We start from the raw sequence: 26877 nt of genomic DNA on the forward strand, positions 1-26877 counted from the left end.
AAAGTTGTCCAAAAAATTAAGTTTAGATCCTACTTTTTCAAGGACAAATTTATATTTATCTTAGTTATGTGTAAGTTCTCACAGTCATCTGGCATCTTTTATGGATCTTCCATTTTGTTTTCCATTCAACGTTTCCAAAAATTTTTTAGTCTCAGCAACCTTAACACTACCCTTTCTTTTCAGTTATGAAAGAAATTTTCTCTACTAACTTAAAGACCTTCAATTTGAACTTCCCCTTTTCTTACCTATGAAACATCCACCTCTATCATTACTCCTGTTTTTTTAAAAAAATAAGTTTGTTTGTTTGTTTATTTGTTTATTTATTTAGATCTAGAGAGAGAGAGAACAGGTGAGGGGCAGAGAGAGAGGGAGAGAGAGAGAATCCCAAGGAAGCTCTGTGCTGTCAGCACAGAGCCCAGTGCAGGGCTCGAACTCATGAACTGTGAGATCATGACCTCCGCCAAAACCAAGGGCCAGATGCTGAAGTAACTGAACCACCCAGGAACCCCCTACTTTGCTTTTTCCTATCCATAACTTCATTCATACCCTAATCCTCTTCTATCATCATTACCTGTGTAACTGTATCTACCTCTCCATGCTTAGAAATAATCTTCAAGTTTTCCACATCCTAAGGGACTCTGTTAGTCCCTAAAGTTATTTTTCTTTTTCTGTTGATTTTTCTTTCACTTTAAATATCCTTTTTTTTTGATGTTTATTTTTGCGAGAGACACAGACAGAGTGTGACAGGGGAGGGGCAGAGAGAGAGAGAGATAGCCTCCAGGCTCTGAGCTGTCAGCACAGAGCCTGATGCGGGGCTCGAACCCACAAACTGTGAGATCATGACCTGAGCCGAAGTCTCAACCGACTGAGCCACCCAGGTGCCCCTCATTTGAAATATCCTTAATAAAATACTCTGTGTCTTCTGCCAGAGTTTTCTTATCACTCATTCCTTATATAGTCAGACTACTGCCTTGTTTTGAAATTGTTCTATTTTTTTTTAATATGAAATTTATTGTCAAATTAGTTTCCATACAACACCCAGTGCTCATCCCAACAGGTGCCCTCCTCAATGCCCATCACCCACGCTCCCTCCCTCTCACCTCCCATCAACCCTCACCCTCAGTTTATTCTCGTTTTTTTCAAAGTTTCTTACGGTTTGGCTCTCTCCCTAACTTTTTTTTTTCCTTCTCCTCTCCCATGGTCTTCTGTTAAGTTTCTCAGGATCCACTCAGGTAATGATGGTGACTTTATAATCACCACATATGCCCAGGCATCATCTTCAAAACATTCAACATTGAATGTCATGATCAAGATCATTACCTGAGCTGAAATCAAGAATCAGACACTTAACCGACTGAGCCACTCAAATGCACCAATATATCACCTTTTTAAAAGCTATTTCTGATTTAATGTATTTTTTTAATTAACTTACAATTTCATCCTTACAGCATCATTTCCTGTTGACTTATAATCACCTCCTAGATGTAGAGAGGGTAACCTAACTTAAAAATAGTCCCTTGGAGGGGCTTTGGTGCAGGTAGTGATCTGCGGTTCATGGGTTTGAGCTCTTTTCTTTCTTTCTTTCTTTCTTTTTTTTTTTTTTTTTACTGTCAATGTTTTATTTAATCATTTTGTCTACAATTGAAACTCTGGGAACTCAAAGTTAACATCCTTGCCCGTGAGCTTCTTATAGATGCCCGAGAAGGTTTCCACCTTGTGTTCCACATTGTTCTGCTGTGCTTTATCCAAGTGAACCTTTATGAGCCGGCTCCTGTCCAGTTTCACACAGATTCTCTTGCCCATAATCTCGCTTGGGAAAACCAAGTCCTCCAGGATCGCGTCGTGCACGGCGGTCAAAGTGCGGCTTCTGGTACGCTTTTGCTGATTTTTTGTACGGCTTTTTCGAGTTGGCTCAGGCAGAATTCTCCTCTGAGCAATAAAGACCACGTGCTTCCCACTGAACTTTTCCTCCAGCTCACGCACTACCCGGACTTGGATTTTCTGGAAAGACTTCAGATTGCTTCAGATTCTGTGTCTCCTTCTCTCTCTGCTCCTCCCCTGCTCCTGCTCTGTCTCTGTCTCTCTCTCTCAAAACTTAATAAACATTAAATAAATTAAACAAAAATAGTCCCCTAAGAGTATCCTATTTCATTGTCACTCCTCTCCACAATCCACCTCCCTGCCAGGGCTGAATCAGACAAAGGTTCTTAAGAGTAGCACCTCCCTGCTGGAGCTGAGTCAAAGGTTCTTAAGGAAAGGAAGGAAAATGAAAACTATAAACCAGAGAAACTATATCCCACTGTAGAAATTCCATCTTGAAGCAGGGTCTGAATCGAGGAAGTTGGCAACTTAACACTAAATCAAATCTAGCTCATGATTAGTATATGAGACTTACCATTCTTAGTAAGTGGAGAGGGGGACCCATGACTGTGTTATCCATGAGTGAGAAGAAAAGTCAGGAATCATGCGGAGTATTTCATCCATGAGCAGAGGAAGATTTTCTTCATCAATAAAGCATAAAGGATTTGGTGGGAAGCAGAACATAAAATCTGTATTTTGCTTCTACAGTGAATTTTTTTTTGGTGAAGCCATTAAATATGCTCTGTCAATATACCATATTAGGAAAGGGGGATTGGACCCAAGAAGAAATGAAGGCCATATGTCTTAAAAATTTCTTCATTTGCTCTTTATTCAAGTAGACTCAGTGGAGCATAACACAAAGTGATAAATAAGCTCATGGAGTGTTAATACCTTAGCAGCAAGTATCCATGTCCAGTGGAACTATTTACACAACTTTATTTCATTCTGTAGCAAATACAGAATACATGGTGTAATGTTGTATATTTAAAGGAAAGCACTTTTAATAGGAAGACAAAAGAGGAAGGAAGGAAGGAAGGAAGGAAGGAAGGAAGGAAGGAAGGAAGGAAAAGAAAGAAAGAAAGAAAGAAAGAAGAAAAGAAAGAAAAAGAAAGAGAAAGGAAGAAAGAAAGATAAATAGGTAAAATGGGTGCAAGCAATAGTGAACATTCCACAAGAACAAGGAAGGGTTAAAGAGTTACTGCTTATGTTGTATCCCTTTATCCCCAACCTATTCATTGTGTTATGGTTTAAAGCAGTTGCCATTCAGCAAACAGCAGATTTTTTCTTAAAAAAACTATTTCATTGTGTGCCTGTGTGGCTCAGTTGGTTAAGTGTCCAACTTTTGATTTCAGCTCACCAGATTGAGCCCTATGTTGGGCTCTGAACCAACAGTGTGGAGCCTGCCTGGGATTCTCTCTCTCCCTCTCTTTCTGCCCTTCCCTCTCTCTCTCTCTCAAAAGAAATAAACTTAAAAAATAAAATAAAATGAATTATTTCATATAGTATGTCTGCTGCTGAAGTGGCTTGCCTTTTAAATTATTCTAGTATTTACTGAGTGGATTCATTTGACGGTCTGTACTATTGCTTTGGCAATAAAATGAGAAATAATTAGGTAAATTAGTGTATAGGCCAATGTAAATATATTCGTAATATTGAAATATATATATAAAAGTATATGTGTGCATATATATGTATATATATATGTATATATACATGTATATGTACATAATATTTTATTTCTTTGTTACATAATGAGATGTGACACTTCGGTTTGCTTTAGTAAGGATTCAGCTAAAAAAACCTTACTTTAAAAGCTTCTCAGTTACAACCTCATTAGCAGAAAGTTATATAGCTACCATGTTTACAGACTTAGGCTGTTTTTAGTATCTTCCAAATGTGAGTAGTTCATTGAGCTTAAATGCTATTCTCTCCCATTTTATAGGTGCAAGGTCACAGTTATAGCATAGGATATTGCCTATAGCCGAGTTTCTTGTAAAATAGCAAGACTGCAATACTTATGCAAATTGACACTTTTTCAATTTAGCATTTTAATTTTGAAGGTCACACTCATAAAGACCATGGAGATTTTTTACCATAAGGCTTCTGAATTTTTTAGAGCATAATTGAATTGTCTGAACGGGAAAGTGGGGGGACCGGGGGAGATTGAAATACCAACTATGTCATCTAACTCATCATATTACTTACACAAAATTTTTTCATCATGCTAATAAAACTTTTTATAAGTATGCTTCTTTCCTGAATTGGCTGTAGCATTCTCTGTAAGGCACACTTGATTGAAAGTTGTTGAGTAACCTAAATGTGTCTTTATTTTTCTCTAGGATAGCCTATTTCTCCTGACTGTTGTCAGGATCAAATGTTGCTTATTAGAGTTGCAGGGTCAGCACAGCAGTTTTGGTGTGAACCTTAGGAATAGATAAGACATGGAGGAATGATGGACAGATAGTTATTGAAACATATGTAAAGACCTCACCTATTTAAAATAGCCATCTTATGTTGTTAAACCTCAGTTAATCACTTAATACAAAAAGAGAATGAAAACCAACTGTAAAAATTTTAGCTATTTCTAATATGACATCTAGCATTTATTTTAATGAATCCTTACTTTAGGAATGCCTTCAGTCTCCTTACTTCTGTAGCCATAGTCAACATTGCCAGTTCTTTGCTGTTTGAAAGAAGCAGTTTGCTGTTTCTGGAAGAATCTGAAACAAAGCTTTCAGTTACGTTGTTCATCATTCTGAATGAAGTATATCTCTTTTTCTTTGAGCCTTCAAAAATAATCTATATTTTCCTTTTCTCATTACTTCTTGAAAATGAAAAATTCTTAAAACTGCCCTGGAATCCTGCTTGAGCTTATTTTATTTTCTTCAGAACTTCACCCTGAAGCACAAGTAGGGATTTACTAATTTGGATTTTTAAAGTCCCAAGCTTAGTTTGATGCAGTTATTACATTCAAAATTTACCAGTTAGCAATTATTTTAAAAGTGTTCCTTTGCTTTTTTCATGCCAAGTATTTTATCATAAACGTCTAAGGAACTGCTGCAGCTGGATACTTCTTTCCCTGCTGGAAAATTCTTGAGTGTCCATGTTTATTGTTCAGCAAGTTTTTATTTTGATGGATCTTAGGTTTTTATTTCATTTATTTCTGTTTTTGTTGAAACTCAACTATACACATGCTTTCTACTGATTTTTGTTCTTTAAGATGTTTTATGGGAGAAGAGGGAGAGTCAAGTGCATAAATTGTGCTTAAGTATTGTGATGGAATGAATTGTCTCTAACCCACATTCATTATTGAAGCCCTGATGTCTACCCCCCCCCCCAGTGTGCTGGTATTTGGAGATGGGGCCTCCAGGAGGCAATTAAGGTTGGGTTAAGTCATGAGAATGGATCTCTAGTCCAATGATGTTGGCATACAGAGGAAAGACCATTGAGGGCGTATAGAGAAGGTGTTTTCTGCAAGCCAGGAAGAGAGCTCTCACTAGAAACTGAATTTTCTAGCACCTTGATCATGGACTTCCAGCCTCTAGAACCATGAGATAAGTAAATTCTGTTGTTTGAGTCACCCATTCTGTAGTATTTTGCTGTGGCAGCCTGAGCAGTCTAATGAAAGCATACAATATGAATATAACTGCAAAAATTTAGTGTCTAAGTCTTAACTTATTTTGTCCTCAGCTGATGAAGTTCCATATCATATGAAACACACAACAAATAATTGTAAATAATAGACAGATAACTCAGCGCTATTTATGTGTGTAGATGATGGAAACCAGCCCATACTACTTCCACAACTGGAGCATATCGATAAATTGCCCTTGAAATTAATGTGATCACAGTAAGTCCAGTTTAAGTGTGTGCTAAAGTCACTAGGTTCTAGAAAGGCACCCAAACTTTGAGCTCTGCACACACTGGATGAATATGTGGTTAACAAGACCTTGTGCTGGCTCCTTTTTATGAGTAGAGATATAATGAGTTAATGGTTTTGTGTGATTGTAATAATAGAAGAGGAGGAAGTATTGGAATCAGATAAAATCAATTTTAAGTAAAAGCAAGGTCGTCCATATATGTGTTTTTCTCTTCAGGAACTAGTATAGAAAGTTTATGTTATATTTCTAAAACTTTCCTTGTGGATGTTTTAAAATTAAGTATTGATTTGGTTTCTAGTTACACGCCTGGGACCTACAGTTCCACTCTTGTCTCTTTATTCCTTAGAAACTGAGAATCAATCAGGCAGAACATTTAACTGTATTTTAAAGAGTTATTTTAGCCTGTAGAATCAAATTAAATCATTTTATTTTGGGAATCATAGTATTTAAATATCATGTTGGCAATTCCAAGATCATTATTTATATATTTACTTTTTATTTATATTTAGATGGTCAAATAGTATTATATAAGAACACTTGCCACTTAAGATCCAATTCCAGAGTATTATGCTTATAGACAGATGTTTGAATTTCTTATTTACTTAAAGTTATAGCAACCGCAGGTATTTTATGAACTATTGACAGAATACAAAAGTGAATTTGTGTGTATCATATAAAAAATAACATCTAAAGGGTGTCTGGCTGGCTTAGTCAATAAAGCATATGGCTCTTAATCTCTGGGTTAGGAGTCTGAGCCCCATATTGCGTGCAGAGATTACCTAAAAATAATAATTCTTTTTTTTTTTAATTTTTTTTTTCAACGTTTATTTATTTTTGGGACAGAGAGAGACAGAGCATGAACGGGGGAGGGGCAGAGAGAGAGGCAGACACAGAATCGGAAACAGGCTCCAGGCTCCGAGCCATCAGCCCAGAGCCTGACGCGGGGCTCGAACTCCCGGACCGCGAGATCGTGACCTGGCTGAAGTCGGACGCTTAACCGACTGCGCCACCCAGGCGCCCCTAAAAATAATAATTCTTAAAAAAAAAATCTAAGTTTTATTTTATCATCTGTAAACCAGCTTAGATACCAACCACAGCAGCAAGCATTAAGTTGGTGAGAAAAATAAAAGTTATAATGTGTATGAAGAAGGGCCAAGTAACTGTGCAAAACAAATAAAATATTGGCCCCATGAGGATAAAAGTTTTTAGGAAGTTTACTAAACAAGCCCGGTGTGAATAGTAAGTCATTAAATGTGCCTCACTAAAGAAGAAAATTCATGAGTGTAAATAATTTAATTTGTTTTATAATATTTTCATATCATCCAGCTAGGAAACCAACAGGTCTAAGGCTACCATCTGTTTACATATATGTTAATTTATTTTCTTGAAACATTTTCCATTTAAGAAGAAAAAAAATCACAATCTCCAAAACTTACAATTCCTAAGTGGTGAACAAGACATAGATTTTTTAGTGTCTCCCCCATATTTAAGAAATAAAATATACTTACATATATAATCAATGCATTTAAGGTTAGGGAAGCAACTATTATGTGAAATAAAATCATCTTTGCTCTTATGCAGAATTTTAAAATCTGTCAGAGTGAGAAATAACAAGGAATAGAAAAATACTATGAATGTTCACTGTTCAAAATAGTCCTAAATTCCTGAAAAATACCCTATGAAACTTTAAAACATAAAATTGAAAATAAAATTAAAGACATTCTGTAATAATTGTGATTTTTCTAGTTCAGAATAAACTTTAATGAAAATAATATATATTTTTAAAAACAAAGATAACATTACTGAGATGAATAAGAACTTGAAACACTTGAAAATAATCATAAGATCAAATTATAAATCTTACATTACTAATTTGAAAATGAAATCCTTTAGTAACCTTAGTCAAAATCAGGAGATTTTCATTCTACTTAGTTTTATTTGTTTATTTTTTTGTTGTGTACATGTTAGGTTGGCAGAGGAGAAAGAAAAAAGTTATCCTGTGACTTGTAATGAGCCACAATCAGAATAAATCTTCTGATATAACTCTCTGTTTTACTTGCAATTTATCTGTTATTATTAGGTATCATTGTAGACTTCCCAACAGCTACTAGAAAAACTTGCTGATCAAGCAGTGCTAAGACAAATAGATTTAATTTAGTAAAGGAGAATATTGCTTCCATAGGTTCTTAGTAGATACTCCAAAGAGGAAAATCAGAAAAGTTTATTTAAGGTTTTAGTGTCTGCACTGGGTGATTTGAAGATAGGTCTTGCAAAATATATAATTGGTTGGAATCGGGCAGAATTATGAGGTGAATAGCTTTAGATTGGTGTGCACAGAAAAATCTGGAAGTAATTCTTAATGAGCAATCTGTTTTATCTCTTAGAAATAAGTATTTATGGAGCCAGAATGTATGATTTTTAAACTGGCCCCAGTATATAGCAGAGAGAAAGAAAAGTAGGCCTGTCCTCTGTACTGTTGAACATAGGCCAGAAGAGTATGACTGTTTCTAATAGTGTTTCCCACAGGAGCAGTGGATTGTATCGTTTCAGTTCTCCGTCCTTCTTCTTGGCCACTCTTCAGCCTAAACTGAACAATAAACCATTATGGTCTAGAGATATGATCAGTCCAGGTCTACATATCTGTTTGATGTGTCATGGTCATAGATAGATTTTTTTGAAAGTAAATATTCCACATTTTTGTTCTTCTTGTTAAAAGATTAACTCATCTACCATTTTACAAGACAGTTGCTGTGCAGCAGCATTTGAACTCTGGAAGTCACATTTGACTCTACAACACAGACAAATACTAAGAGAAGGAATATAATCAGAGTTTGGAGGCTAGGACTAAGAATGGGTCAACTCATAAGGTCAATATTCAATGCAAAGTAGCTTGTTCAATTTCATGACCCTTTTAGTCAAGGCATTCTCTAATACTAGTGAAATAGTCTGAAACTCCTGTTATCTCTGAACCAAAGCATGTAAGATTCTTCCCACTTTCTAGACCTTTTGTAAAGCATGAAATGGGAAAACTTTGGGTGCAGAAGAAAATAGTACACAATTTCTCTTCGGTGGTTAAAGTTTTTGAACTCAATCAAGGCCTAGTTGACCTCTTTTTTTCTATGAAGCCATTTAAGATATCTTTGAAAAGGAAATTGATGGGTTAAACTGAACCCTGGAAGCATCAGAGGTCTGTGCCATAGAGGAAAATAATGAGGCAGGGCAGAGAAAGTTTGGTGTTCTTCCCTTGGCAATCTATATTATTAAATAATCTGGATAGTTTGACCATTAGCACTTGTATGATACTTGTGTGGGTATCAAACATACAGCTTTTTTTTTTTCATTTTTGCTCAGCTAGTCCTCACAGCAACCCTAAGAAAGAGAGGTAGTGTTATAACTCTCACCTTACTGAGACAAATGGGTTGGATAACTTCCAAATATCAGTTAGCTAGTGAGTGGTGAGGGTGATGATGGTGGATTTCAAACCCAGTCTAAGAGTTTTTAACTCTTAACCCTTACAAAATATGACCTCTCAGGTGATGGATGTGTTAATTAACTCAATTGTGGGAATCCTTATACAATGTATATCAAATCATCACATTGTACACTTTATTTGTCAATTATACTTCAATAAAGCTGAAAAATAAAACAAAGTACTACCTCTCAAAAGTCAATAAAACTTTCAGAGAAAATAAAAATTAAATCTAAACAAGCCAGGCAAGACTTTATAGAATTTTATTTTACCTAAAAATTTAAAATAAGTCTCAAATATTTAACCTAGTACAGTAGTTCCCCTTTATTAGTGGTTTTGCTTTCCAAAGGTTTTAGTTCCTGCCGTCAACCAGAAGTAGATGACCCTACTGACGTTAGTGTCAGAAGGTCAACAGTAGCCTAACGCTGCCCCATCATCACCATGCCTGGCAGCACTGTGCACCACATTTCATCTCCTCATGGAGGCATTTTATCATTTCACATCATCACAAGAAGAAAGGTGAGTACAGGACAGTGAGATATTTTGAGAGAGAACACCTTCACATAACTTTTATTACAGTAAATTGTTATAACTGTCAGTCTCTTCCTGTGGTAACTTTATCATAGGTATGTATGTATAGAAAAAAACATAGTGGGGCGCCTGGGTGGCGCAGTCGGTTAAGCGTCCGACTTAGCCAGGTCACGATCTCGCGGTCCGTGAGTTCGAGCCCCGCGTCAGGCTCTGGGCTGATGGCTCAGAGCCTGGAGCCTGTTTCCGATTCTGTGTCTCCCTCTGTCTCTGCCCCTCCCCCGTTCATGCTCTGTCTCTCTCTGTCCCAAAAATAGATAAACGTTGAAAAACAAAACAAAACATAGTATACATAGGTTTCGGTACTATCTGCAGATTGAAGCATCCCCTTGGGGTCTTGGAATCCCCCACAGGTATGTGTGACTACCGTATTATGGAGTTTTTGAAGATACACCTTTTACATATGAATGTACTTGCTTAAATGAATTAGACCATAAAAATGTCAGAAAATGTAATTAATAGGATATTTATGAGTCTTTGATCTTTATTACAAACTATTTTAATATTGAATATTATATTAGGTTATATTTGTTTTGACTCCTTTTAATGTGAAAATAAGACAAAGTTGGGCAAAATTTGACAGCTAACTTTTAAATGAGTCAAACCAAATTTCACTGACTTGTCTAATTAATTCAACCAATTATTCACATAGCTAGATTCCATAATAAGGTTTTTTATAGAGTGAAATAATTTGAAATAATCCTTTGCTTTATTATCTTATCTGCTCAATTTCTGTTTACTTAAGGTCTGGGGTCTCCATAAACCAAGGACTGGAATAAATGAAGCCCATGCTTTTTTGAGAACATTTAAAATGAAATGAAGTTCAGGTTCACCTTGAAACATCAAACATCATTTCTAATTATTTGGTGTTTTTTCAAGCTTAATTGGAAAATTGATCATATAAGACTAGTATTTGAAGTGTAAAGAAATGTGATCCACAGAGAGAAGAAAGTACTACAAACTGGGTTTAGCCTTGTGAAAGTCTTAGCAAGATGCTTAGTCATACTTTAAGAAACACATACTTTAGATCACAGCTTAGAGAAAATGAAATTTATAATCCATTACTTTGGTTATTAAAAGTAAATGTGGGAGCAGAAGAAGCAGACAATAAAAGGTGGAAGGGAGAATTAGAAAGAAAATAGCCATTGTAATAGCTAGCTTGGAAAGATGAGCAGTTCTGTGTTCCTTACAAATAAACCCTTAATGGGCATTCAACCTGAGATTGGCTTGGGTTAAGACTTGCTATCAAAATGGCAGCAGTTTTGGAGTCTGTGGATTCCTAAATTTTATGATATATTAAATACTTGTTCAGGAAAGGATTGAAATCATAATTACATACAGTAGCTAATCGTTTCTTTTAATATTTTAAAAACAAAACCAAAAAATAAACAAAAAGTATAGTATAAGACAGCAGGAGGGATATGCCTTGATTTTGAGAAATGTAGCCAGTATGATGAACTTGGCACTCACAAAAAAAAAAAAAAAAATAGAACTCGATCTAAACAGGGATTTTCATTACAAAGGGTAAGTAGGGGATTGGAGATTCATTCCTTAAGATAAAGCATTCAAAGAAAACTTACTATAATCAATTAGCAGAAGTGTTCCTAAATCTTTGGTTGATTCCTACAGTAAAAGATTTACACTCTTATAAAAAATACCAAACAGGAAATTATTGATAAGGAAAATATGACTATGCTCTCTTAGTGGATAATAGGTTTTCTTTTAGATTTCCAAAGTAATGTTTGTGATTGAGTGCAAAATAAACATATGAATTATTATTGAATTATCTGAGGTAGTATTTTAATCCAAAGTAACAATTAATCTATGTGTGTATTCTAAAATGTGAATTTTAATGGAGATTTCTATAGGTAATATAAAAAGAGAAGCTTTAATAATTAGATATTCTTGCATTTCATCTTCACATTAGATAATACAATTTCATTATTTTTAAGTTGTACTTTTTAGCTTTCATGCATTGCCATAGGTAGAATAGTTTCTTTTGTATATTCTGGTGGTTGGGAAAATATTGGAATTTGCTGTATTGAAAGGAGAACTCACCAAATGAAGTTATATGATGTTAGTAAATGACCTTTTGGAAGTTGTGATGCACTAGTTTTGAATTATAATATTTTTAAGGTGTATAAATCCAATATTTGCTAATTTCATCAGTTTACTTATATCACTTTTGTCCTACTCTGTATGATTACAAATGTTTGTATTCCCTATTATTGATATCTTTTCTAACATTAGCTTTCTTTAAACATTGGTACCTTTCAAAGTTATAGTTGATGAGATTAGTAATTTCTATGGAGACATTATTATGGAATAATTGGACTATATGGTTTATTTGGTTTATTAATTTTTAAATGTTTAAGCATGCTCACAAGAGAAATATAATAATTCTAAATCCTTTTTTAGAAGACGCCCATTATGGTTTTTAATAATGTAAAAATACTGAGAACATTAATACAGTGAATGAATTTGAATAATTATTGAGTCATTTCATGGAAACAGATCTGTAGTGAAAGTAGGGGAAAAACACCTGAGTGAGAGGTATAGATTCTGTATCAGGAAGGGTAGTACCTAGGGTTAATTTCTTAGTACAATAGCTTGAACTCCATAGTAAATATGTGTGTGTATTGTATGTATATGAAGGCTGCAGGAGAACCTGATTTGGTTTTGGTAGGGCAAGAGGGAAGAGAAGGAACAGATGCTAAAATAATGAGATAACTAAGTCCCTGGAGTGTGTTAGGCACTTAACTAAAACCACACACAAGTAAAGGCTCATAAGGATATTTTACAACAAAGGTGAGGATGCAGCTAGGAGGAAGCATTGATTGAGTTTGTTTAGGCAGGAGTCTTGTTTCTTGTGCCAGAGTGCTGAGTTTCTGTGTCAGAGTAGCTCCAAGATTGAGTGCCGATACTAAATATATATATTTATGTTTTAATGGGTTATTAAAGATTAGTTTCAGAAGCAATTTTTTAAAATGAGGAAATGGGATTAGAAAATAGCTAGTGAATTTCAAAGTCTCAATGGCAAGCTACTTTTTTTTTTTCTGGAGGAATTTCAGAAATAAAGTATTCTGTAGCTATAAATGTAGAGCTAGACAACTTAATTATCATTTAGAAAAGTCAGCCTTTGATTCGATTTGGCTTTTGCTCCAGGGTAATGGCCTTTCTTTCTTTCTTACCGTGGCAACAGCATCACACCAGCCCCTCCTTTCTTAAAATTCATATTACCGACAAACAAACAGCAAACCACCCAGACAGAATAATTGTGATGCCAGCCTAATAAATATTGTCTGGGGCTTTTAGTTGTTGTAGATGAGGGTCACAACATGCTTTCATAATGAAAATTGAGCTTCATAATTAATCAGTCCAGTTACTGCCAATTCACATTATGAAAACTTACAGCCTGTGTGAAGCATCTGTAGTCATTAAATGTTTCATTGAGATAGAAAGAGCAGGAACCTCATTTCTGACTCAGCTCAGGGCCTTTGCACAACTTATTCCTTCTGTCTGGCATACTCTTTCCTGCTCTTTCCCTAGCTAATGCCTGCTAATCTCTGAAATCTTAGACTTCTCCACAATCCCCCACCACATATAAATTAATGCCCTCTCACTTTCTCTTACAACATGATTCTGATACTTCCTTTCATAACCATGTTCATACTTTGTAATCATGGATTTGTTTGTGAGCTTATTTTTTGGTTTCAGTCAGTTTCCTATTTTAAGCACCAGAAGAGTATCAAACTGACACTATTTTATAGAAGGCCACATCCGATCTTTTATGTAAGTGAGAAGTGACACTATTAGTTATTATAGTAAGAAAAATGGAGGAAAGAAATAAAAAAATATTATACTTGGATGCTTTATTGTTACTGACTTTTAAGCAACAAATTCTACAAAACTTACTCTATCATTCAATTCTTTAAAAAAAGATGAATCAATCACTTCTGTGATTTTCTTTCTGTTTTGAAGCTAGATGTTTATCTTCCTAGAAATGCTAGAATTGATGCCGGTTGAACAACAGCATGCTAATTATCTAACCTTTTCTATTGCAAGGAGATCATTAAGAAATCAGAACATTATGTTGAGGATATTTAGTGACACGATTGATAAACTTGATCTAACCAAGCTGTGGTTTAGTAAAATACTGATTTAGAAGTAATGGCCTAAATGAGCCTTGCTATTTTACAAACATTTTTCTAGGTAGAAAAGTATGTTGCCAACATAATGCAGTGTTAGAATATTCTCATATCTCATGAGGTTTTGATATGTAAATATAGTTTGCATTTGGAATAATAAATCCTTGACATCACAAATACATAATGGTTACAGAATAATCTTCCTTTTACACATTTGTAGACAACCTATGAGTGTTAATATGACTTGCAAATATCTTCTTCCCCAAATTTACAGAGCCGGAAGCCAAAGACAGAGTTCACTGAGGAGATACATAATGTGAAATTGGTACACTCATATCCCTAAAACTTTTTGCTTTAACATTTGAGTCTCTCATTTTAAGAAACTTTTGTAGTATGTACAAGGCTTTCAAAATATCCAAAGTAAAATTAAAGACTCACCAGTCATGATAAGAATTTGAGGAAATTGTACACTGTACTATAACAAAGAAGAGTTCATCTCTAATGTGTTCACTATGGATTGGAGATGAGAAAAAGCGTAATTGCAATTCACTTGTCGATTATGCCCTCTGTATTCCATAAAACTTTACTAGATAAATTAAAATGTATGGCAACATGGTTTTTAAAGCATGTTTCTTTCAGAAGAATAAAACACCTCGATATATAGTAAGTAGATAAATTTTTGGTTTAGCCACAAGTTTACCCCATAGTGTGTTTTTAACAAGCAGAAGTATACATCGAGTCAGAAAGCCTTTTCACTGCTTGGTAGAGATCGGATATGGACCAGACTGATCCTTTGCCAAGGATCATAACATAGTCAGTCTCATGCCTCACTGTGTTGCTGGATGCCCGTCCACTGAGGAGGACATTTCAAACTAGTCTTCCCTTTCCCTTTTTCCTGACACTTCCAGACATGCTTCCAATACCCTAATTGTACTGAACTGTTTGCATTACCCAGAACACAGAGCCCTCACCCCTCTGTCACTTACTTAAACTGATACAAAATTCACTTTTTTTTTCGTTGGTGTTATGGACTGAATGTTTGTGTCCTCCCAAATTCGTTTGTTGAAACCCTAATTCCCAGTGGGATTGTATTTGCATATGGCGCCTATAAGGAGGTAATTATGGTTAAATGAGGTTATAAAGGGTGGGGTTCTGATTGGATGGGATTATTTTTCTTATAAAAAGAGACAGAGCACAAAGCAACATGACAGCCACCTACATGTCAAGAGAAGAGACCTTAGAATGAAACCTTCCCAGCTAGTACCATGATCTTGGATTTCCCAGGCTCTGAAACTGTGAGAAAATAAATCACTGTTCTCTTGATCACCCAGTCTAGGGTATTTTTTTTTTTTTATGGCAGCCCCAGCTGACTAATATAATCAGTCTGGTTATTCTGTAGAACTAACATAAACTTTTGTAAAGATTCTGGAGTCCTCCCTACCTTACCCCCAAGCAAAATCGGTTCTTCTCTGCTTTGTACTCTCATTGAGTCTTAGATGCAATTGTAATATGAAAATTCAGTGTCTATCACTACATTTGTTTATTAATTCCTGTCTTTCCAGTGGGGTTGTTCTGTTCTTGGAAATATCAAGCTCAGAGTCTTGCCCTAATGTAGGATGAAACGAAGAAAGGAAGGAGGAAAAAAAAGGAGAGAAAAGAGAGAGAGGGAGGAAAGGACAGATAGAGGAAGAAAACAGGAAGGCAGAATCTGCTAAACAGGAAACATAGAATATCATTAAATATTATACATATAATAACTATGACAATGGATATCTTAATATATATGAGAAAATACAATTTAAACGTGTAAGTCTGACAATCTTTTACTGGGGCAGGTTGTAGCTTTGTGCTTATTCCTAGTGAAACTTCTCTAGATTTTTAGAAGGATGGAAATTACTGATTGAAACTATCTTTTAAAATAAACACATTTATTTGTTTAATAAAACAAATTTTAAATGATTCTAACACATTTTAAATATTCAATAAATTTTAAATATTCTGGTGTATCAGAGGTAGGTAATGGCACGTTTTTTCGAAAAAACTCCATAGTTGAAAATTATATCTTTATGACGCTGAAGCTATTGATTATCTCTAGGAGAATCCCTAAAATTGTTCAAGGGTTCTGTGTCACTTCATGGAATAGCAACTTGATAGCATCTTGGAGATTAGCTGAGTCCCTTATTTTACAGATGTGAAAACTAGGGCTGTGGGGTTAGATGACTTACCCAAAGTGCCACAGCTCTCTGGTTTACCCAAGGACAAGCCAAACAGGCAGCTGTTCTGACTCCCTGTGACTGGGCCTAATGCCCGCTGAGAATGTGCTCGTTTTAATTTTCATGAATCTAAAGTTGTCGTTAGGCAAGCTTAGCAAATGTGTTCAGTGAGCAAACTTGCTTCCTGTTAAAAAAATTATCCAAATTATCAGGTAGATGATCCTGGAGTTATTTTAATTAAAGGCAATGGAGAAAAAAATTAGGCACTTAGATAGATTCCTTGGACTCATAAAATTAAAGAGCCTCTTCTGTCAATATGTAGGTGAGAGGTAATTCCTGTAAATGTGAATGTAAATTAACTGTGTAAATTCCCATGCATATTAATTACAAAATAAACCCTCACTACATTATCCTTTATTTCCATTGCAGGAGCTCTTATTTTTTAGGATAAAAGAGAGAGAGAGAGAGAGAGAGAGAGAGAGAGAATTCTTCTATGAACTGAAGTTAGAATATTTTAGACCTCTTTTTTTTTTTTTATCTTCTCTGGCTCCCGACACCAAATATATAATTACTCTTTGATGAACTTTTTGCCTTAAGTTATTCCATTAATATAATGATTATACACCTAAAGGACTCCAAGTGACACCATCAACATCTTGGGGGAAGTGATTAATTCTTTAGGGACTCCTCCTGCTCCTACATATATTTAAAGAAAGAAATATACAACTATCCTCTTCATATGAAAATTCTAGTTAGTTATTTGGAGCATCAGGAGTGATTTTACATTTTCATCCAACTTTTTAATAGAGGTTAAAATCTAATGGTAAGCTGTTGGTCATCTGGCGAATCCCTAACTTCTGGCATTAATTTCCAATTTGACCACTTACATGATTAAAAGGTTCATAAAATATAATAGTAATCATTTTTCTATTTAAGAAATTAGGAGAATGTCCAACCACAAATCCCCGAAGTTAGGTATAATTCAGAATTTCTATCTCAACCAAATATGAAATTAGTCATTAGACTAATTAGTTACATATATTTATTTAATAGTCTATATTTAATTTTCTGTCTTCAGGACAGGAAACTATTTAAAGTGCCCCAAGTGGACATTGGCTATAAGTAATGAAATGGGAATAAAGGGAAAAAAAAAGACTTAGCTAGAAGTTATTGATATTATAACTGATGAGGAGAGATGTAAGCACTAAGAATATGTCATTTGAGCTAGGAGGCAAATAGCATTTCATAAAGAAGAAAACTTTTTTATTCTACTAATTTAAAAATTATTCACTTTATTTTCCTGTAGAATTTGTGGCTTCAAATATAGCATATATTATATGTTACTTTATATGAGTTATCCTTTGAAATCATGCTTAAAAATTACTAATTAATTTTGTAATGATAAGTAAATTTTTGGTCTAATATTAAAAGCTAAAACTTAGGGGTGCCTGGGTGGCTCAGTTGGTTGAGCATCTGACTTTAGCTCAGGTCATGATCTCACGGTTCATGAGTTCAGGCCCTTCGTCGGGCTCTGTGCTGACAGCTCGGAGGCGGGAGCCTGCTTCAGATTATGTGTCTCCCTCGCTCTGCCCCTCCCCTGCTCATGCTCTGTCTCTCTCTCTCAAAAATAAATAATAAACATTAAAAAAGATTTAAAAAATAAAAGCTAAAAATTACGTGCTTATTATGGATAAGACACTATTTTAAGCATTTTGTATCTATTAACTCATTTAACCTGCCAACCATTAAAAGATAGACATGTTCCTATCCCCAGTTTACATTTGGGCCCAGAAAGATTTACTAAATTTCTCAAATTCAAATGATTATAAGTGGTAGCTGGTGGTTCCAGTCTGACTCCAGAGTCGGTCCTCTTCAACTCCATGCCCTTACTGCACATAGTAAGGTCCATGGAACAAAAGCAGGGGCATGTTTTAGGAGCTTGTTATAAATGTAGATTTTAGACTTCACTCTAGGCCTAATGATTCAATATCTGTATTTTAAAAGATATCCTGGATGATTTATTATGTAAATACTGCCTGTTAGTAAAACACTTCTTTTAGAACTATGCTATATATTATTTTATATTCTTAACTGGTAATTATATGTTTCTGTTTTCTAAAGGAATTTGAAAACTTGTTGGGGTCAGCATCTTTAAAACAGTATGTAAATTCAAAGCCAAGACTTCAGACGTTAAACCAAGTATTATTATTTTTCTATTTAATATTTAATATGCTTTTTAATGGGAAGAATAATGGCTACATATTTGAACTGTTTAAGGGAGAACTGGATTCACCTGATTGACTTCTTGCTTGCTAGTTGACCACAAATTCCCTAAGGTTTATTTTCTAATCTTTAACATTTGAGGTGAATCAGGCCAAATATGTCTGAAATACAGTATCTAAGCACCTGCCTTCATCATTCAAAATGCCAGCCCACTATGATAATCTAAGCCAGTAGTCCTGTAAATTTAGTATTCATTAGAATCCCTTGGAGATCGTGTTTACCACTCCCCCCCACCCCCAACACACACTGTTGCTTTAGTCCCCCAAAGTTTCTGGTTTTAGTAAGTCTGGGATGAGACCTGAGAATTTGCATTTGTAACACATTCACAGGTGATGCTCTTAGTACTGGTATAAGGACCACACTAGCAAGTCACTTTCCTGCTCTCTGATTTCATCTGCATTGATTACCAACAGTATTTCCCAAATTAATTTAATTAGCTATTAAGGAAGGCTCTAGGCTATACTAATCTCATTTTATACAGAACAGCCCTGGGTCTAGAAACTAGTCAGTGAAATGATTTTTCCAGACTGAGAAGACTCATAACCCACCTGGTGAAAACTTCTTAGAAACTTGAAAAAATCTATTTTGGACATAGATATTTACTGTTACTCTTCAGTCAGTCATCTTGTTTATTCTGCCGTAAAGGGCATCTCTTCCATATTAAGCAAAAATGTTCATATAGGATTGTACTTGTTTCTGCAAATATGGCTCTGATGGGTAAATGCCATTCTATTATTAAATGTTTTGAATATAACTCCTGCATTGTGCATATGACTTTTGTTATGCTGAGGTTAAGATGAAATATTTTAGGTATTTTCAGAGTCATAGAATTTTGAAACCCTTCGAATTCATTCTGACCATTCATTTTAAAAATGAATAAGATCTAGGGAGTGTTACCAACAACCACACAGCTCATCATAGCACTAAAATATAATGAAATAATTGGAATCCAAATTTTTTAAACCCTAATTATGTGTTTTTAATCATACTGTAATTACTGTACTGAATAACAATTTGTATTACCATAAAACAGTTTTTAACTATCTTTAGTTTGAAAATTATTAAATGTACATAGAAATAAAAGTTACAATGTTATAGATTGAATGATGAAGATTAGTAAAAATGAAAATATAATAAATAAAAATATGTTTATAGTAAATATAAAATCATATTCCACCAAAAATGGCTCCCATAATTTTAAGTAGGCCTGTCAACAAATTAAAGATTTAAGAAATTATCAAATTGACCTGACCTGTCCTAATTATAAAGAAAACCAAAAGTCTGATGTTACAGTACTACCTACTCAGTTGAAAAAAAATGCAGCACAAGTAGTGATAGTGATAAGTCTGACAGGTTACCTGAGTTCATGTGGTAAACACAATATTTGTTTTCATGTTATGAATAATGTCATGCACCCAGTATTTTAGACAAAAGGGTTATCTAGGAAAGAATGAGGATTTTCTTTTTCTCTCATTTTTAATTTTGTAAAGTTCCTTAAGGATTCCTAACTGAAATCTCTGGAAAACAAAAAGATGGCAAAACAATAAATATTGCAAATAATCAAACTCCATGCCTTTTATGTCCTTATGAATCTGGAAAAGGTTAGTGTAGTACAGTCTGTCTTGTGTTCATTTGAAGAGATCATTTCATGAGCCTCCGGAGAAAGCACATTAGTTGATAGTGTTGGCAATAATTACTCATGATTCAGTTATAAACTTGTAACTGGTCATTCAAATATTTTTATTTCAATATCAAAATGACTGTAAATGTCATATGGATGAGAATTGTACACTGTTTTTGTAGGTAACCTCTTTTTTTAATTAAAAACATTTTTTAACATTTATTTATCATTAACAGACAGAGAGAGTGAGCTGGGGAGGGGTAGAGAGAGGGGGAGACACAGAATCTGAAGTAGGCTCCAGGCTCTGAGCTGTCAACACAGAGCCCGACGCGGGGCTCGAACTTACGGACCGAGAGATCATGACCTGATCTCTCCTGAGCCACCCAGGCACCTGAAATGTTTGTTTATTTTTGAGAGAGAGAGAAAGAATGAATGAGTGGGGGAGGGGCAGAGAGAGAGGGAGACACAGGATCTGAAACAGGCTCCAGGCTCTGAGCTGTCAGCACAGAGCCTGACGCGGGGCTCAAACTCACAAACTGTGAGATCATGACCTGAGCCGAAGTCGGTCGCTTAACCAACTGAGCTACCCAGACACCCCTGTAGGTTACTTCTGAGAAAGGATTGCTGTTACTCTTCTAAGTGTTCAGTGTTGGAGATAAATGCCTTTGATCTGAATTCTTATTTGTAAGAATATAATTTGTTGGCAAATGTAAAATTTGAAGGATAAATATTAGTATTGATAATGTCTTTTAGTTTATGATTGGATTATGTATACATTGTTTAATAACATTACATGATAAGGAATGTGGAAAGAAAGCCAAAAGTGGAATAGCTTAGGGGAGTAATTGGTTAAGAGAACAAAGAAATGTGCAGTGTATACCTGGTCTGACAACAGCAACTCAGGATAATAAAAGAAAATTGTTTAGAAATTTTCAACTGAAACTACAAAATAAGCAGTTTTTAATAATTGGTTATGATAAATATTTCTAGCACCTACCTAGACCAAAATTAATACATAGCAAATTGTTTTAAAGATTTTCAAGGCTGAAAGTGCAAATAATGCAGACTTTTTCTGCAAAACCAAACCTTCTCTGTCACTGTTATAACAAATGCTTATCTATATATGTGTAAACCTATGTATATGTATATGTGCATATACTGATAATTGTGCATTGCATTTCTTTCATTTAATGAAATGCCTCATCTTTATTAAAGCAATGCTGTTAATACAAAATAATTTAATATAATCTTTTGTTCTTTTTATCCCTTGGGGCAATCTGAAAACTGCCTAAAACCAACTTTATGTATGAAAACCTGAGAATCTGTTCAGCTCACAAGTGTCTCAGTGTTCCATTTTGTCTGTGAATCTGACCATTCCGTAAAAGGTGACCTACCTGAAGTATTTGTTTTGCTTTCACTAAATTTAATGCCCACTTTTATAGTTGTCCCCCTTCATTCCAAATGTGGCTGTATTTTCACTGAAGATCTTAGTGATATGTAAACTAACATATTGCAGCTTAACCATGATCAGGTTTTTTTTCTTTTTCTGTTCAAATAATCTGAGTATTTTTTCAAGATATGCAATATTAATTGGTCATTTGTTTAGAAAGTGTTAAAACCTACTATTTCTTCAAAAGTATTATTAACTCCAGATTAAACATTTTTTTGTAAATATCTTGTTCCTTTAATTAGCACATTATTATTAAGCAAATATGTCCCAGGCAGTAATATAGGCTCTGGGATATAGTTATGAATAAAGTAGACCCAAATCCCAGCCCTCATAGAATGTGCTTTCTAATGTAAGTATCCAGACAGAAAAAAATAAATATAATTAAATCATAATATTTTGGCTAATGATAATGAAATTGAAAAATTTCTAAGCAATGACATATTTTGGCTAATGATAATGATGATGCAGGAATGAGAAAATGAAATCATACCATTTTCAGCAAAGTGGATGGAACTGGAAAGTATTATGCTGGGCAAAATAAGTAAATCAGAAAAAGACAGATATCATACGTTTTCACTCATATGTGGATCTTGAGAAACTTAACAAGACCATGGGGGAAGGGAAGGGGTAAAAATAGTTACAAACAGAGAGGGAAGGAGGCAAACCATGAGACTCTTGAATATAGAGAACAAAGTGAGGGATGAGATTGGGGGTGGGTGGGAGAGAGGGGAAAATAGGTGATGGGCATTGAGGAGGGCACTTGTTGGGATGAGCACTGGGTGTTGTATGTAAGTGATGAGCCACAGGAATCTACCCCCAAAACTAAGAACACAGTATACATGTTCTATAGTTCTAACACTATATATGTTAGTCAATTTGACAAGTTATATAAAAAGTAAGTAAATAAATAAAAGTGATGCAGGAAAGAGCAATAAGGGTTATGAAAAACAGTTTAGAATTTTTGGATGGAATTTCCAGAGAAAGCCTCAACAATAAAATAAAAATGAAGTAAAGCCCTGAGGAGAGAGCCATGTTGGTATGTAGGAGAAGTGTGAATAGCTTGTGAAGTCTAAGACATGTGATGGGCTCATTGGCTTAACAAACCAGGAGCTATCCTTTCCAAGGCCAAAAATGAATGGGTGAATTTCTCAAAGGAAAGTAAAAATAATGTTGAAATGTCTAGATACTGTATGATTCCAATTATATTACATTCTGAAAAAAGGAAAACTATAGAGATAGTAGAAAGTTCAGTGTTTGCCAGGGATTAGGGGGAAGGAGAGAGGATAATATATAGAATGCAGAGGATTTTTAGGACAGTAAAACTATTCTATATGATACTGAAATGATAGATATGTATTATTATATATTTATCAAGACCCATATAAGGCACAACACCAAGAGTGAACCCCAATGTAAACTATGGATGTTGGTAGATAATGATGTGTCAACATAGGTTCATCAGTTGTAACAAATGTACCACTCTGGTGGGGTACATTGTTGAATGAGGGAGGCTATGTATTTGTGGGGACAGAGGGTATGTGGGAACTTTGTACTGTCCATTCAATTTTGCTTTGAACCTAAAATTGCTCTGAAAAGTAAAGGCTATTTGTTAAAAAAAGCAGATCATAGAAAGAATCCCTCCTCCCCAAAAATAATGCTAATGAGAAAGGCAGAGACATTTGCTGACAATTAACATATGACCACTGTTACTAAAAAAGTCAGAAAATTTTTTATCCAATCTGATTCTCTTAGTACCTTTTGTATATCTAATTTTAAACTTATTTTTAAAAGACAAACATAGACCATCTCACTCTCTAAAGTGTTCTTCCTTGATTATAAACACATACTGTTTTAAATGTAAATAAATATCACTGGAAGAATTAGCATGGTTAATTTGTTTCTCTAATATAGAAATATTGATTCAAAAATTAAAAATCATGAGCTATTGATATTTTAATTGATTTTAATTCACTTGTTCATAAGAAATTTAGAGCTACTTTGTGTTTTGAATAAATTGTTACAATGAAGCAGTGACCACTTATACTGATCTAAGACAAGTCATATAGTCCATAATTCCATATTCCAGTATTGAAGTATATATTTAAGTCTTTATATTGTAGCTTGATTTTAGATGTTGGTGCTGTTGACTTTGAGTGAATGAAATTAAGCTTGAAATGGGTGCAAAAATTAGTTAACAAAATGTTTAATTAGGTAATATTTTATATAGGAGACACTGCGTAAGGTTACGGTCGTCCTTGGTAGGATCCATTCATTTTGTTGTTGTTGTTGTTGTTGTTGTTGTTGTTGTTGTTGTTTTATAAGCATAAAAATTTGTATGGTATCAATGTTTATTCTTTTCAGTGAATAACCCAGGTTGAAGTAATCCTGAGAAAACTCTGTGCTGTGGTAGAAACACTAGCATAACACCAGCATCACTTTTGACAGTTTTTTTTTCTTTTGTGTGTCCTTAGATAATGCAATGTTTTCTATCTCCAAGATGGAATTATGGTTGAAGAGAATAACAAATTTCTTTAGATGGAATGTGGATTCTTATATGGACACAAGGAATAATAAGTAACTTCTTTTACATAAGTTAATATATTCATGAAAATGACATTTGAATTACAATAACATTATTATCCCTTTTCATTTTAATGTCATTCTTTATTGTCATTTTCTTAAGAAACATCAAATAGTTACTGAACAATATGCATGATAAAATAGCTGTCAGTTTCCAAGAGGAAGACTATTAAGGAGATCTTTCTGTTGCTCTTTCCTGAGTCCCCTGTCTCCATTCCTATCCTAGTCCTTGCTGGTTAAAGAATTCTTGTTTTGTTAGGGTCTAGAAGGCTTGTGGAGTCTCATTATTTAACTTTTAGTGGAAAATGGGCTCACATATTTTATTTGCATGATCACAGGATAAAGAACCTGGATATAGCTTTAGGCAAAATTGTGAAGTGGACCAAGCTGGTGTTTAATCATGTTTTTTATCATTTACACTGCTTATACCTCTTGCTAAAATCTCCAAATTCTAAACTTCTCTGAGTCTCTTGTAGAATAGATAAAACAGGTTGTTACATTCGTTCATACTAAGGTTTTAGAGACATGTAATAAGATGTGCTTATAACATGTAAGAAGTGCTTATCATTACTAAAAAAGGTGTCTGGGAGAGCTTATGATTAACACATGGTCATGTGCTACGATTAGGAGACGACATAGAATATAATCCATAAAGCTGGTTCCAGGTCCGAATCTCTCTAAAGATGTAAGCTAGGGCAAAGCATGGAAACTCCTTGGCCTCAGTTTCCTCAGCTGTAAAATATTCATTTATGTATTCAATAGGTAATGTTCACCTCCGATGTATCTGACACTGTGCTTGCTTTTTGGAATATATGGTGAGCAAAGCAAACCAAACAAAAAAAAACCCACATTATTTACTCCTATGACACTCATATTGTAGTAGGGAGAGACAGATTAATCAGACAATTATACAGATATAGAACTTTAAAATTTGGTTAAGTGCAATGAAGAAAAATTACAGAGAACTGTAACTGAAATTTTGTGAAGTTTGAGACTGTAATTTCTGAGGCATCTTCCAGATTTAAAATTTTATGGAATAATAATTGTAGATTTCTAAATTGGGATTTTAAGAGAGATGGGAGAGATTTTGAATTGTGGGTAGAGGTGGGGAGACTTCACTAAGCTCCTGTTTTTCATTCTAAAGACAACCTTATTTTTGCCTTCCGGTAGGGCAAGGCTTAAGGAGGGCATGTTGTCTCAATTACTCTATTGTTGTATTTGGTTTCTCCACAATGTCCTGAACTTAAGACTTATGATTACACTGCTCTTTATTTAAGACTTCTAGGAGGTAATTCCAGGTCTTTTCTAAATTAAGCCCAAGTCCTGCCTATGTTTTTCTGAACAGTAAAACTGGAAGTACCTGAATTGCAAGAACCTATCCATAGTGAATCCTCTCATTGATACTATGTTATAGCCTCATGAAACTACTAATTTTCTTTGGACCTGCTTTTTCATGTCTTTGTCCTTTTTGTTTTAACTAGCCCCTTAGTCTGAAATACTACCTGTCTCAGAGATTCATTCGTTCATTCATTCATTCATTCATTCATTCATTCATTCATTCCAGGCACAGTGCTGTTATGTATTAGAACCCAGATCATCCACTAAAACTTGAAGGAAACCTTCCTTGATTTCTACAGAGAAATTTGATAAAAACCATCATGTATTGAATGCTTTCCATGTACGAGCCTCTGTGCTAAGGACTCTTCATTTCTTTCCTTTCATTGAAACCTTGCAACAAGTCTGTGAGATACTCCCTCTTACTATTCTTATTTCACAAATGAAGGAATTGCAGCCCATTGCTGATAGATAGCCAAAACAGAATGCAACTCTAGGTTTGTAATTCTAGAATCTCAACTGTTAACTGTCATACACTCCTTCATTTTCATAACACTTAATTCATCATCTCAGCATACTGCTTAGTGTTTATACTTTCAAAAATGCAGATATCTAGAGAATATATTTTATGACTGCATAAATTAGTGAATTTTGTATGTTGTCTAAAAACCTTAACAAATATTTAATTGGAAACATTAAAAAAGAGAAGATACAGGGTTACTTCCAATGTGTCATATTAAATATTATATAAATTTCAAAAACACTTCATGTTAAGCTCTAGATGAATTTCAAAGGGTTATGTTTATAATATCAAATTTCAGTTGCAAAGGCCAACAATTCATATAACATATGAATTTTACAGAGTTTACAAATGGTCAAAGAAAAAAAGGAGAAAACTATCTCTTAATGGTAGGCTGCTAAATAAAGTAGTTTGAGGATTATTAGCTCAAAGTAGGTAACAGTTCTCTGTCTGATGAAAGAAATCATATAGTTATTGGAAGATAGTTCTTCAAATAGACAAGTACAATCTTGATTCCTATTAAGATAACTATGAGGTGAAATGGAATTCAAAATCTAAGTTTTTTGTTCAGTGATCTCTGATTTTTTAATAGAAGTTTTAGATAAATGGGTAGATAGTGATTGAGATATGGATATATAGATATAATTAAAGTGAATGAAACAATTTTATTTTGAAACTATTAAATACCACATTTTAGTGCATATATATATATATATATATATATATATATATTAGTATTCAAAAGCAGAGTTTGGGATTCTCTCTGATATAGATGGAACACTGTAGAGGTGTATTTAAATCTTCATTTTGTTCTTTAATTGCTCTGAATTCAAAGATAAATTGATTGGTTTTAAATAATATACACCTAGCTCATTTTAACTACATTTGTGTTGACTGAATACTGAATGTGAAATATATATATAAGCACA

The 26877-nt window shown here is 34.3% G+C and overlaps 2 protein-coding genes across 2 annotated transcripts in view; one reads left to right on the forward strand and one right to left on the reverse strand.

Annotated features, from left to right (window-relative positions):
- The window catches only part of NEGR1 (neuronal growth regulator 1), an 844861-nt gene that overhangs the window by 166215 nt on the left and 651769 nt on the right, over window positions 1-26877 (forward strand). The gene's annotated exons all lie outside the window — the stretch shown is intronic.
- Window positions 1607-13033, reverse strand: LOC124515747 (40S ribosomal protein S7-like). The gene is made up of 5 exons (XM_047084761.1): window positions 12990-13033; window positions 8472-8529; window positions 5293-5478; window positions 4484-4570; window positions 1607-2010 (listed from the first exon to the last, which is right to left on the reverse strand). The coding sequence occupies exons 1-5, from the start codon at window positions 13031-13033 to the stop codon at window positions 1636-1638; spliced, it is 750 nt and encodes a 249-aa protein (XP_046940717.1). The 3' UTR covers window positions 1607-1635.

This window comes from Lynx rufus, unplaced genomic scaffold (assembly GCF_022079265.1).
Source record: "Lynx rufus isolate CCGP_SWC_20201006 ecotype Redwood Valley unplaced genomic scaffold, mLynRuf1.p SCAF_2, whole genome shotgun sequence".
NCBI classification, from domain to species: Eukaryota; Metazoa; Chordata; class Mammalia; order Carnivora; family Felidae; genus Lynx; species Lynx rufus.

What these genes read in the sequence shown, in the direction of transcription:
- LOC124515747 (XM_047084761.1), bottom strand. Translation starts at nt 13,033, where the DNA reads ATGAATTTTAAGAAAGGAGGGGCTGGTGTGATGCTGTTGCCACG. An exon ending in AGCAACTGTCTTGTAAAATG is followed by an intron (nt 5,479 to 8,471) that starts GTAGATGAGTTA and finishes TGCTTTCATTAG; the next exon opens with ACTGCTCAGGCTGCCACAGC. An exon ending in AGACTGAAGGCATTCCTAAA is followed by an intron (nt 2,011 to 4,483) that starts GTAAGGATTCAT and finishes AGCAATCTGAAG; the next exon opens with TCTTTCCAGAAAATCCAAGT.